At 34.7% G+C, this 14,856-nt stretch overlaps 1 protein-coding gene across 1 annotated transcript; it reads right to left on the bottom strand.

The window, feature by feature from the left end:
- Positions 1-2,096: 2,096 nt before the first annotated feature.
- Positions 2,097-11,203, bottom strand: LOC127805816 (calcium-dependent protein kinase 20-like). Its single transcript, XM_052342602.1, has 7 exons — positions 9,698-11,203; positions 7,646-7,789; positions 7,392-7,544; positions 5,404-5,519; positions 4,228-4,395; positions 2,713-2,937; positions 2,097-2,617 (listed from the first exon to the last, which is right to left on the bottom strand). The coding sequence occupies exons 1-7, from the start codon at positions 10,602-10,604 to the stop codon at positions 2,498-2,500; spliced, it is 1,833 nt and encodes a 610-aa protein (XP_052198562.1). The 5' UTR covers positions 10,605-11,203; the 3' UTR covers positions 2,097-2,497.
- Positions 11,204-14,856: the final 3,653 nt, after the last annotated feature.

Raw genomic sequence — 14,856 nt, 5'->3', positions numbered from 1 at the left:
TGAACTTTTCGTTCTTTGGTTGATGTATATTAATGAATCTCTTTTAAGATTTTGTTATTGGCTGTAGGTATACCTAAAGAATTGAAAACATTAAGTTATTTTTAAACATTAATCTCGTCATGTCATGTATTCTTCTCAGTAGGTAATAGAAGTCAGACGACATTGTCCTCTTATTCAACTTAGATTTAAAAAATAATAAGTATAAAAATTTAATTCCCAAATTTAAAATCTTAGAAAATTGGACTTCTATTAGAATGTATGAGATATTTGTGATTAAAAATCTCAAACAGAATTATCTCTACTTAGTTTGATGAATTCACTAAGTCCATCCAATTCGATCAATTCTCCGCTAGCTCTAAGTCTATTTCCTCTTACTCAAGATAACCAACTATAAGAGTATTGGAGATTCTAACTTCAAATATTGCAGCTCACTTCATCTTTAAAAAAATGAGTCTAACATTATTCTTATCTCGGACTCAAGATGATTGAGTTCAAGACTCTCAGAGATAATTTTGGACATTTTAACTTACATCATTTGTATAAAAATAAAGACATTTTTAAGTAAATCAAGAGATTCATACTACTTATATATATTTATTATTTATTTATTATTCTAACTCAAGCCTTAAATTCTATACTTGGAGAAGCAACCCCACCATTTCTTATGTGTGCTCCTATCAAAGAATAATTGTGATAATTGATCCCAAATACTATTATTAACTAGAATAAATTGAGGGTAATGCTAATTATTGTCTGTAGGATAATGTTAAGGGATAATAAGTGTATATTATTTTTAAATAGTATGCATTTATTACATCTTATTGTTATCTTTCAAACAATTGGATTGATTAAAGATAAAAGAAAAATGTATTTTAAAATATTTAATCAACTAATTAAAATTTTTAAATAGTGAAAATAAGATATAATATATATGTATTATTATTGAAAATAATATGTACTTGTTACCCCTTAACTATTATTCAGGGATGCATCAATATACAAGTATACATTTACATTAATATGAACATAATATATTTATATAAATAAATATAATTTATTAAAATCATCTCAAAGTGTTAAAATTGAGTTGCTAAGTAGCATTTTTGTAAAAAAAAAATTCCGATTGTCCTAAATATCCCATTTTACATTCATGTGGAATTTAAAGTTCCACTAGAAATTATCCCACAATTCAAAATAATATATATATATATATATAGAGAGAGAGAGAGAGAAGAAATAGGAGGGAGCGGTGCCCACCGCCCACCGGAAGAGAAGGAGACAGGCACGTGACAGGGACGGCGTCGCGTGGCGTGAAACTGGCGGTAAAGGCATGGCCATCACTCACCACGTGTAGGACCAGAAAATCGCCTCACTTGCTGTACCATAAGTCACGGCAACGGTACTGCCACGTGGACCCCCCCGAATCTTGCAGCCGCTTGTCACTTAGCCACGTTGCTCTTCATCTCTCTGTCTGTTAAAAGATATCTTATAATTAGTTGTGGAGGGGCAACCCCCTTAGCCACGTTCTATTAGCCTAATTGATGAGTAAAAGGCGTTGCAGAGCCTTCATCCAACCCAATCCCAATCCCAATCCCAATCCAATAGCCTGTCCTTTTACTGCGCTCTTTCTCTCTATTCCACATATGAGACAAAGGTGGAAATGATAAATATTTCCTTTTTATTATTATTATTATCATTATTATTATTATTATTATATTTCTGCTTGCTGGATCTCTGCCTCAGAAAAGGACCTGAAAATGAAAGATGGGTTGAGAAGAAAAGGTCTGGTGCTTATGGTTGTATACCTTAAAGTGATAAGAAAAAGCATTTGTGTGTTAGGTTTAGGGTCATGTGAATTGGTTGGGTCTTCTTTATATATATTTATGAAATGGGCTTATCCATTACATGATTACAGCACATCTTTGCTGTGTGTTTAGAACCTTCAACCAAGAAGAAGAAGAAGAAGTTTCCGGTTGGTTCCATGGTTGGGAGGCTGCCACTGGCTCCAACTTTGAATAGTTCTCACTGTCACAACAGCAAATGACATATATCATGTCCATGCCCTTTTGTCCGAAATAGCTTTTAAGTAGCCAATTTCTTCAAAGGAACACGGAAATGTTACTTGGACATTTAACTTTTGACACTTTTACTTAACACCACATCATCATAACACTTTGGAATCAGCTGTTCCTAAGACAGGCATGATGGATACATGAAGCTCAAGTACAAATATCAGCTATATATGGGGAGGTAAGAGTATTATGAACAGTCTTATTATCCAGGATAAAAAGCTGAGCTGATCTGATCTAATGCAGATAACCAACTTAAAACTGATGAAAAAATACAAAATGCATAAACCGAGAAAGGAAGAGAGCAATGAATATTGATCCCTGAAAGCCCAACTGATCTTTACAGAGGTAGGTATGCATCTCCGCTTGGACACAGAATTAGACAACTAGTTCTGCTGTTGATATGGCCATACCAGGATGATCAAGAATTAACCATGTTTTAAGGCTTGTTCCCGAAACCCGATGCCCATGCCGCTCTGCGAACCCTTAATCCCAAAACCGGTGTCTTGCATCATGGCTACAAATTCATTGTAATCAATCCGGCCATCCTGAGAAGAGCACCACAAATTTGTTACACACATTACAGAAGAAGAACTTTAAAACGAAGAGAAAAAGGAAGGTGTTGGATTGGGAAGCCATTTACATTATCCTGATCGGCTTCACGGATAATCTCTTCCAAGTGAGCATCTGCCAAACCAAACTGCTCACAGGCCTGTTGGAGCTCATCTTTAGTGATATAACCACTTCCATCCTTGTCAAAATAGGAGAAAGCTGCATACAAATGATCCTCCTTGTGCACTTTGTTTAAATGAAGCATTGCAGCTATGAACTCGCTATAGTCAATGGTACCGCTATTGTCAATGTCCGCCTGCAATGTCCACAACAGAAGCGTCAAAATAATGTGAGTAATGAAGATCAGACATCACAAGCAGCCAGTGAGAACAGCTTGTTGAACAGACCCAACTACATTTGGCCAGGCGAATTCATTCAACAAAGAAAAATTAGCAATTTGACTAAAATCTTTAGGGAGTTATGTCAAGAGACTGCGAGGAATTTAAGCTAAACTGGCCAGTGTAGAAATGTTACAACTGTTTTAACTCCACAATTGTCAATGGTTAGCTACAAGATTAACAGTTTATTTACGCCTGAATGTGAAGGGGCCTAAAAAGTATCAACCTCCAACAAAACCAACTAATTACTTCCAGATAAGGAGAGTTTGCCATACAGAATAACAACAACAATATTCTAAACTTTTATCCCACTATATGAGGTCGGCTATATGTATTCTAGTCATTTCTATCCATAGTCTTATTTTTGTAAGGCCCTTATACAAATATCATACCTAAGTGTCTCCCACTATGTTTTTCTTAGTTTTTCCCTCCTCTTTTGCCAATCTCTCCATCTTTTTTTGGATGATTGATTTCAAGATATCTGAACCTATTTTTGTGTGGCATGACTTGCTATTCTAGTTTTACCAAAACATTTTTTACACTCCTAGACTCATTTTTGTCGTGTTCTGAAATAGCAGTAGATTTCACTTCACATTTGGTTAGCCTCTCCTTCTATGGTCCATTCTCATTTGCCACACACTTTTTCTTTGGAAATAGTATGTTTTTCACCTTTTAAGAAATTATTTTAATCATGAAATAACTGAAAAAAAGTTTGGAATAAAAATAACGGACTAACTTCCAATTCAAATGATGAAATCCATGTCAACAAGGTCCATCAAGACGCTCTTTCATTATATTGGACAGTTACTTTCAATTAATGAGTTAAAATATGGGTTTGTTCATGGGAATATACTATTACAACATGAACTTGATGCTGAAAGAGGCTTGGGTATGCTTTGAGAGTCAATGCGTCTAAAATAAATCAAACTTATGAACACTAAAAGTCAAAAGTGCACATGAACTCTGACACCAGAGGCAGGTATTAACCATTTTCCATTTTGTAACCAAACGATAAGTTCCGGTCTCATTAGTATAACACCTAGGCTCAATTCAGAAGCCAGTAGCCTAATCAAGTTTCGGCAGCTGAATCTCACACTAATGTAAGCTCAACCAGTAAAGATTGAGTAAATTCATTCTAAGACCAGAAAGATCAGTTTGACAGTTAAAGCTTATATAATAGATAAAATGTAAAATGTAATTGCACTTACTGCTTGCATTAACCCATTGATTTCTGATTCCTTGAGATTTGCCCCCACTCTTTCCAAACCCCTTTTCAGCTCCTCAAGTGTGATTTGTCCACTATTATCTGTGTCTATCATATTAAACATTTCTTTCAATCCGGCAATTTCCTCTTCAGACAGACTATCCGCAATGACCTATAAAGAATGAACATAGATAAATATATATATAAGAAAAATGTTAATGTGAAATGAATGTACTTAGCATACAAACAACCAAAATATCTCTCCCCGACTGCTCTTTCTTTGGGGTGTGTTTGGGGGGGAGGAGGAAGTTATAAATTGAGATGCAATCATGGTAACTTAAACTAGACTTAGACCCTTGAATGAAACATTCAAGATGTTCTTATGCATGATGTTCTGTGTAGCTTAACCATGCAAATACATGTAGATCTTTCAGTTTTGAGATAGGACTTTTGTCAAAATCTTTAGTAGACACTGCTCAAGAAGTTTTACAGTTAAAACTAGATATATATCAAATATTTATTATCAATATAGTGTTTACTCTCATTTGAGCCAAATTCAATCATAAGTCAAGCATGTGTAAGCTTTTAGGTCCTATTTATCTGTAGAAAATATTTCTAATTTTTCAACTCTAATTTTCTATTGAATCAATTTTTCAATTGAATCAATTTTCTAATTTTTCAACTTTGTATTATGAATTGAAAAACATCAAAAAGATGTTTTCTAAATTTTCAGGAAATCAATGTTATTGGTTTTTGAAAAATAAAATGCTAGTGCTTATTTAGCTGTAAAATTGGAGTTGAAAAATTAAAAAGTGTTTTCTACAACTAAACAGACCCTTAAATTCTAGGTGGACACCATGACTTTTTTGATAAGTTACGGAGTTATCATCTTGCTTAACTTTGCCAAATGGGTAAGAAAAAATATTAAGCTGTTGAGGAGCTAATAAGGTCTCTTTGACCAAAAAATAAGCTAAGCTAAACACCCTCTTAATTATTAAAGTGAAGCTTTTTCAAATTATGGAAACCAATTGCTCCATCAAAGTGTTAGAGAGCTATTAAAGTTTAACTGTATTAGGATTAATGAACAACATTAGAAAAGAAATTTTAAATGTAAATATTTTGGCAAATGGCGGGCCTTTGGCATTCTTGTATGGCACTATAAAGGATGAGAAGTTCTTACTCTGATGGCTATTTTCTTGAGTTTGTTCATCGCAGAGAATTGCTTCAGACGAGATAGAACAGCAGAATCAAGAGCTTTATCAGGAGCTACACCACCAACCTGAACCCAAGGGTGGCCTGCAAAAGAATACAACCATTAGTTCAACAGACACATCTCAAAAATAGGGAAGAAAATATGGTCTGATGTACTCATTCTACAGAACAGAAGTTCAGGTTACAAATTGCATTTCCAGAAAAAGGATAAAAATGATGCTCTGGTAATCAAACCTTAAAAGTTATTCCCAACCTTTTAGGCACATAATATTGTTTCTCCCAAAGGATGAAACATAAAAACATTAAAAAATCACCACAGAAATTTAGCAAGTTAATGTAGCTGAGCCCACCTTGTGGGATTAAGGCTATGATTTTTGTTGTATAAGCCAATGTCTCATGCATTAAAAACCAGTCATAAACAATTTAACTGCAGATCAGGCAGATTTATTGTGATGCCATTTAAGGTAGCAACCATGTCTTTTCTAGATCATTTCCTTCTCTTGATCTCACAGTTAAAGTCATTCATCTATTCAGGTTGCTACTCTCAATGGTTGTCTTCATGGTTAAGTCCCTGTGTATCCTTTCATATATTTTCTAACACTATCAGTTTTCATTGTGCATACTTCTAGAGAATCTAATACAATTAACACAGATGGATTGGTGCAAATGAGTTTGCGGCCCTCCTTAGGTGATGTTAGCATTGAAATGGGACAGGACTGCTGAAGACAAAAAGGGAGAGAACTAAGACAGTCAAGAAGGAACTAGTGGAGGACTGTAGAGCTTGATGAAAGAACTAAATGAGTGATCACTTGTCTTGCATGGCAGGACACTATTTTTAAGGTTTCCCAGCCACAAGAGAGTATGTTCACATACTCAGAAAAAATGGGGGCAGACGGTTCACTCCACAATATAGAGGGTTATCTACAACATTTATAAGCAGACTTTCTGAGGTGGATGGACCACAGTTCCTAAGTGCAAAGGCGGTAGAGGTGCTCTGCTCAATGACAGACTCCTGAGTGCCAAGGTGGTTGAGGTGATCTGCTCAAGGAAATGGCGGAGAATGGAGAGAGCTGAGCCCCTTCAGTTAGAAGACAGAGTTCCTATGCTCTGTCTCCAACCTAGATCCCAAGATGATGCTCCACGGGTTTTAGTTGAATCCAGAAAGAATGAGGAGGAGCCTGCAGAGCTAAAGGTATAGGGAGTATGCCTTTTTACATGGAAAGGATGCATGTTTGAGCAGTGGTTCCTATGGCTGAGACACACTCAGTGGCCTATTCTCTCTCAAACTGGTCAGGGACCAAAGTCCCTTGAGCAGAGGGAAATGCCTGTAACAATCCTCTATTCTTTGGTTACAATTCTCTATTCTCTGGCACCAAGAGACAGAACCCCAATTAGGCCCCAAGGAGAGGAGACTTCAAATTTCCTCCTGAATGATTCCAAGTCTGAAGCTTGATGATGCACTTGCTTGATCAAGAGGAAGTCTTAGGATAATAAGGAGAAATTAAACAAAGTCTTCAGGTTAAAGGGAGGCCTAAAAGCATGCTCAAGTCAAGTAATATTTCACTCCGTTTGTAATTGAATCATGTTTAAGCAATTGGAAACAGCTTATTAACTCAGGAGACTAGTCTCATATATACTACGTTATGAGCAGGGAGTCTCATAGTTTACTTCTTAAACATCTTAAAAGAAGTAGCATTCATGGTAGATTCATGTCAATCAAGCAAAAAAGATATCCTGTTATCAAACTATCTAGAGTCTAGAGACCTCACAGGATTTTTTCAGGATTCAATAACATGTTACTATTGTGCATCACCACATTTGCTATTCAAAATAACAGGGTCTATAAAGGACGGGTACATATATATAGAGAAAAAGAGAAACAAATGCAGTAGAAAAACAGAGCTGCCTCTAACCCATTGCTAGAGATAACATTATTTATAGAAAAATGTAACTTACAGAGAACTTCATGGGCCGTGAGTCGCTTTTTGGGATCTCTCACAAGCATTTTTCTGACAAGATCTTTTGCACCATCTGATATACTAGGCCATGGTTCTGATACAAAGTCAAGTTCACCTGTTAAAACCTGCTCAAATATTCCTTGCTCCGTTTCTGGTACAAATTGCACACCAGTAACATTAGATGTGATTCTAACTCTCTTACAACCATAAGTTGGATACAAACTAAGGAAAGTGAAACTGTGGAGTTCTCACCATCCCAAAAAGGTGGGACTCCACTCAATAAAATATAAATGATAACCCCGGCACTCCATACATCACATTCCTGACCATAGTTCTTCCGTAAAACTTCAGGCGCCACATAATAAGGGCTTCCAACCACATCAGAGAAGGTTTCACCTGAATGCAAAAATATTAGCTCTTGTGAGATGAGAGGACTCTTAAAATAAAACAAAAAAAAAGAAGGCAGAAATTTTGATATCATCAACCAGACCTTTATTGCAAGCATGAGTACACACAAGGGGAACAAATCAGACTATTAGGATTGTTGATGATATGATACGCCACACATGCAAAAGCTTAATAGGAAACAAACAAACATGAAGAAACTCTGGGAAAATCACATAAAAACTTTGGAATTGGAGCAAGTCAAGTAGTCAAATACTACTCTGATTAAAAACAGTTAACCTTCTTTTTAGAGCACTTTGAACATTTTGCTGTGAGTGCATTATGATCGCTATTTTGCAAACACTGATCATGCATAAAACTTTTTTTATGTTTTACACAGGCAAGCAGCTGACAACAATATTCATGTTAGGACTTTCAGTGTATAAAGTAATATTGCTTCCTGCTGCTTACAGCAAGATTCAATCCAAAAATACCATCTTCAGTTAAATGCAACTTCGGTGGTCATCACCAAATAAAGTTACTACACCATCAAAATCAGAGTGCATAAAGGTCAGTTACTGTCGCATTAAACACAGGCCAAGAATATATAATTTTTCAATCATCAGTTATAAAAAAAGCATAAATGATTTCCTAAAATAAGGAATAAGGTGATGCATAGGCAGTAAGAACCCGATTTCATGTGGAACAACAGGCTCACTGTAGTGTGCAAGTGTGACTTTTTCTTCTTCCAATTCTCCTTGTAAATTTCTATGTCTATCAACCACACTCTGTTTTTATTTTGCCGGCAAATTCTTATCAATACCATTAAAGGATCTGCCAACAGTGAAATTCATTGACCAAAAGCAGAGACCGAGAAGAAAGAAGAAGGAAAAATGGCAGGAATGAGAAAAGTAAAAATGCAATCCGCAAAAGCAATTCATATATGCATATACAGGGTTCAAACAGGGAAAACATTTGGAATCATAATCAAATCATCCCTGTCTACCTTTCTTCCAATTAGTTTATCCATAGAAAGTGCTTCAAATAGAATGATCCCTTTCTCAAATTGTTTGCCCATATACTCTTCTAGATTTATGAATTTCCCTCAGATGCTCAACGTTTAGGACAGCATCTAAGGTATGTATTTTGACTTATTGGACATGCATGTAACAAGTGTGTATAGATAACCTTACCATATGAATATGAATAAGGCACATATTTTATGCATAAAAATGTTATAAATGGTTCCACGTAGGTGCCTACACATTACTTGCCGCTAGTATCTTTATTGTATTGACCAGCTGTGGCATCCTGGCTTTCAGGATTTTTTATCTGACAAAGGAAATTCCCTCATTAATACTTATAATGTACTGAACCGGATTGAGGCAAAGACATTCACTTTTTACATGCAGGACTTTAAGAATCAAAGAAGAGGCTGACTCTGTAACTCAAAAATTAAATCCAGATTTTGGTCATTCAAGTTGATGGTTTAATTTAACCCACAAGATGTATAAGTAGTAACTTTTTCAAAGTTTAAAATGAAGCACTCAAACCGAAAAATGCATAAATAATAACTTTCTCAAAGTTTAAAACAAAGCATTAAATGTCATTCTTGAAATCCCTGATCAAGACCTAGAATTTGCTGGATGCCACTTAGGCCTTTTTCTTCTTTTTCTGCTTGACAAGTTAATTCGGGTTCTAACGTGTACCATGATCAGCTAAGGTTTGTTAGAGCTTCAATTACCTGCATTTGCTCCAATTTTCTCGAACTTTCTTTTCTTCCATTCTATTTTTAATTAGCCACTAGCTTTACAAAAACATGTATCAAATCTCTTAATGTTCCATTATGCAAAGGAGATTGATGTCATTCGGACAAGATCACCTGAATCCAGGAGGAGGAGTAAGCTTTGGAAACGCTACCTGGCCTGAAGAACACTGAGAGCCCGAAGTCAATCGTTTTAAGTAGCGACTCCTCTTGCTGGTTAACAAAGAGAAAATTTTCAGGCTTCAAGTCCCGGTGCATCACCCCTAATGAATGGCATGTTTCAACAACGCCAACTATTATCCTGGCAAGCTCAGCTGCCTTTCTCTCTGTATAATGTCCCCTCTGTATAATCCTATCGAAAAGCTCTCCGCCTGCACAAAGCTCCATAATAACATGAACTGCGACAGCGTCCTCATAAGCACCAACTATTGATATCACATTAGGGTGACCTGCCAAGTGGTGCATTATATGAATCTCCCTTCTGACATCCTCCACATCCTCTTCGGTTGTCAACTTCCTCTTCGCAATGGATTTGCAAGCAAACTCCTTCCCAGTTGCCTTCTCCACACAAAGAAATGTAGTCCCAAATTGCCCCTGTCCAAGCTTCTTTCCCACGCTATAAATCTCCTTCAAATTACCAGTTTTCCTCTGCAACACAGAGTCAACTCGAAGTCCCATACTTGACATCCGCTTAAAGTGACCGTCATTGTTCTTTTTTCCACCTTGTGCATTCTTATTTTGGTCCCCTCTAGCTATGGTTGTCTCCCTCTTGATAGACTTGGTGTTGTCAACACTTTTTGGCTCTTCTCCGGCCATTTTAACCGGCTCCGGTGCCTTGCTTTGGACATTATCCGGGCGCTCTGGCCCTCCCCCATTAGAGGAGGCAGAAGCTGAATCAGCCGCGGTATCCGTTTTCCCCTCATCGTTGCTTTTGTTGGCTTCTGAATCTGCAGAAGCTGAAGGAAGAGTGTTGTCGGGTTGCCGGGTCTTCCACACTGCCGCTGAAACAGATTGTAAGAACCCACTTTTGCCCAAATTGGGTCCAACGCATGTGTTCCCCATCAAATACCAATCTGGAAAAAGAAAACCCTAATATTCGAATCAAGCTTTATAGATCCCATTCACGTAACCTCCCTAATCAGATTCAGTTGGCCTGAGAAAATCATCCCAACATAGCCTCATTGTAGCCCAAACTCGTCTCCATTGATCTGCGGAACCAAATCAAATCCACAAAATGTACAGTCTTGTTGGACAATGAGGTTCTGTTTCGAGTAAATCCGAAGGGGGGTGAAGAAAGAGAAAACAAAAACAAAAAAGAACGATTGAATGCAACTTTGGGACTAAACACGCCACAAGAATTCGCAACGCCTCCAGAAAATCCAACAACAATAATTACCAATCGTCTAAATTAAGCAAAACCCATTGGTTATTGACACAATACAAACCCTAAATTCGAAAAACAGCAACCCGGGAATGACGAAGAATCAGAATCCGGCAATCGAACACGCGAAGAAACGTACGAGAAGGTGGCGAATTGACGATATCAGGTGGTCTGGATTGGGTCCGTGGTTTTGGTGGTGGTCTCAGTCAAATTTAATGGAAAGGGTAGCGACGCCATTCATTTCCATTCCGAGATTGTGGAAACACAGGAAAAAACTGGAGAATTTTGTCTCATAGACATTGACGATGATTGCTTAGAAGATCAAACATATAATCATTAATCACTTCTTTTACCATTGTTGCATGCATGCATGCAAAAGGGACAAAGAAGATACATATTACGTCCCACCGTTTCCGGGGGCTGAAGGTAAATGGTGTAAATTACACTTTGCCCCTAAAATTTTTGACATTCTTTTTTGGGTCCCCCAAAGTAAGGTAGCTAATTAGGTATATTCCGCACACTAGTCGTCAGGGATAAAATCTCTTTGTAATATAAGTTTGTTAACCTTTGGTTGGTTTACACTTTGGCTGCACAAAAATTAAAATGAAAAATAAATATGATATAAAATAAAAATAAAAAATGATATATATATATATTTTTAAATAAAAACAAAGAAAATACATAAATAAAAAAATATAAGAATATTTTTATAAATATAAACTTTAATATAAAAATAATTATTTAATTTAACAAAATATAAATTTTATAATATATTCAAACAAATATAAACATAGTATTTATCGTTCATAAACCATGATTTACTAATTAAAAATAAAAATAAATTTAAAAAAAAAATCAAACATAATCTAGTTAAAGATGAATTTTTTTTTGTTTCTAACATTTTTGTGAGCGAAAACACGTTTTTAATATTTTTTTAACATTATGAAATGGTCTTAAACATTTTTTAAATTGTAGAAACGGCATGTATGGTTTGAAGTTTATTAAACATGTACTCAAAAAACTCTATAGATGGTTTATATTACGTACATGCAAAAAAAATAAAAAAAATTAAATGAAAGACATTTAACGGTTACAATTTATTTTTTTAACTTTTTTAAGAAAAAATTTAAACAAAATTAGTTTTGGTATAAAATTATTTGAAATGTTAGTTACTATTTCGAGCTCATAAATTCAAATCTTGTTTACGTCATTAATTTTTATTATTTAAGTAAAGTGTAGTGGTAAAATTATCTGATAAATTAATTAATTACTATTTAGATGTGAAAAGTTCAAATCTTGTCAACGTCATTAATTTTTATTTTTTAAATAAAATATATAATAAGTATTTTGGGAAAACACTTTATTGCTAGGATTAATCATAAGACTAAAACATAGTATTTGTATATAGTATAAGGGTGAATCATGAAAATAATCCAATCTTTTTGTGATTTTGTAGTGTTATTTCAAATGCTTTTAATTTTGACAATTAGATCAAAATTGGCTAAATTTGGGATAATTTTATTCATAAATTTAAAAGGAGTATGTTTATACTGATTTGATATGTCATGTGTTATATAATAATAATATTTTTGAAACTCACATGCACATATAAGTAAAAAATATATATATAATCTATAAAAAAAATAAATAAATTATGTATGACAAGTTACTTTTTTTTTTAATTTTTTTTATTTGTATAATGTGAGTCTCACAAATATTATTAATATATGACACTTGACATGTTAAGTCAACATGAATACATTCTCTCTAAATCGATTTTATATGTTAAATAAAATTATACACAATTGAGCAAAAATAACTAAATTTTAATTGCAATGATTTTGTTAAAGGTGTCGGATAGATTGAACTACCACATAATGTTAAGGGTGACTATTCAATGAGTTCGATAACTGAATTGATTGAATTGCCCAAATTGAATAGATTGAACAAATTTAAAAACAAAAACAAAAAATCAAAAAACTTGAATAGACCAAAAAAATAAAAATCAAAATAACAAAGTACAAAAACAACTTGTTTTTGATATTTTCATTGGTTTGATTTTTTTTTTCAATACAAAAATTAAAAAAAAAATAGAACTAAACTGAATTATAGATTGAATCAAACTAAATTGATAATTTCAATGATTCAATTTAATTTTTTTTAATTTAATCAAAATGTTAAGTCACCCATACAAGTTGTGCTGTACACGAAATTGTGCATACTAGTTCCAAGCTTTTATCAACGAGTCAAGCCTAGCTGCTAGGGTCAAGAATTCTAAGCCCAACAATTAATTAATGCCCATCTTTTAAGTCGACTGAGACACAAATTGCTCGTTACAATATTAGATCCAAAACTAACAGACTATGGAGAGTCATAAATGAGTTTGATGCTGCAAATCAGAAAGAGAAATGGGTGGAATGGAACACACGAAAGATCCAAGAGTTGGTAGCCGTCACTATCCTATCCAAGAAGAAAGAGTCAGGTCAGCCGCCCAGGACCAGGAAGGAATAAATATGATTTCGATCAACTGTTGTGTTAGGGTAACTCCTTTCACCTCACCCTTATTATTAATGTCTGTACCACACAACAATACAGTCGCCTGACTTGTATATATTGCAGCTATGAAACTAAAACTGTCGACAATCATGCATGGTTGATTCTTTCTTTAGCCCAATATTAACAAACAGCGATTAGGTACAACTACGGTGGTCTACTGGTGTTTGGGTCGATTTAGTTTTTATCTCTAGACCCAAAATAATTAAGACAAGGGGGCCGGGTTGAGTTGGATAATATTTAATTGGCTGGTTTAAGAACTGCTTAATAGAGTAAGCAGCTAGTTGAAAGGTTGCTGCAGGACAATGCTTTAATTTCAATCTTTTTAACCCATTGAGGTATAGTTGTCATAAATATGAATGATTAACATTTGATCGAATTCGTTTCTTACTGGGAAAATGTTGCTTATATTCTTTGGTTTATACCTTAACTTATAAAAAAAATAGGTTAAATGACAAAAATATTCTCCCTTAATTTATAAAATTACATAAAATCCATTTTCTATTCTTCCTCTCTCTCCCCTCACCAAGCGACCTCATGGCTGCCTCATCTCCCTTCTCTCCCCTCTTTCTACGACTCCTTTCAACAATTGTCTATAACGGTGGTTGACGCGCGAGAGGTGAGATGACAGGATGGCAGCGATTAGAGGTTCTAGAGACAGCCATAAAAAAGGGGTGGAGAAAAGAGAAGAGGCGGTCATAAGTGACTGGATAAATGCAAATAAATTTGTAAAAAAGAAAGAGATATTTTTGTTATTTTGACATGTATAATCTTTTCAATAATTTTATATGTACAAGTAACCTCATCCATACCACAAATTTAAGGGACTTTTGTTGCCGTTTTTGAGTTGTTTTTTTTTTTTTCCAAATTTGGTTCGTTCCCACAACATACAAGAAGGACGCGTACAATTGTTGACATGGGTCTCGGCTGACTCTTAGACTCATTCTTTGGATTGTTCCATCAGATCCAGATTCCAGACCAAGTTAGTTAATTAAATATATATATATATATGTAATTTATTAATTCATCCATAATTGACCAAACCCAGCCGGCAATCTAACTAGCTTCACTTATATATACATATACATATATATATATATATATACACTTTACATCCATGCAACAGATTAAAAGAAACTTCAGATTCAGTAGACCAATTCAAAGCAGACCCAGCAATGCAATATTAAATACATATATTAGTTTGGCCCTTTCTTTGATTAATAAATACTACTCTTCTTCTTCTTCTTCTTCTTCTCTACCTCACCATATATATAAATACATACATCGACATTGAAGCTGATCACTACTATATATACATATATATATATATTGTGTGAGAAAGAGCAGATAGTTTAATTAATTCTTAAGTTAACTACAATA

This window comes from Diospyros lotus, chromosome 7, assembly GCF_014633365.1.
Source record: "Diospyros lotus cultivar Yz01 chromosome 7, ASM1463336v1, whole genome shotgun sequence".
NCBI classification, from domain to species: Eukaryota; Viridiplantae; Streptophyta; class Magnoliopsida; order Ericales; family Ebenaceae; genus Diospyros; species Diospyros lotus.
Note: the sequence above shows the minus strand (reverse complement) of the source record. Positions and strands in the feature narration are given on the sequence as shown.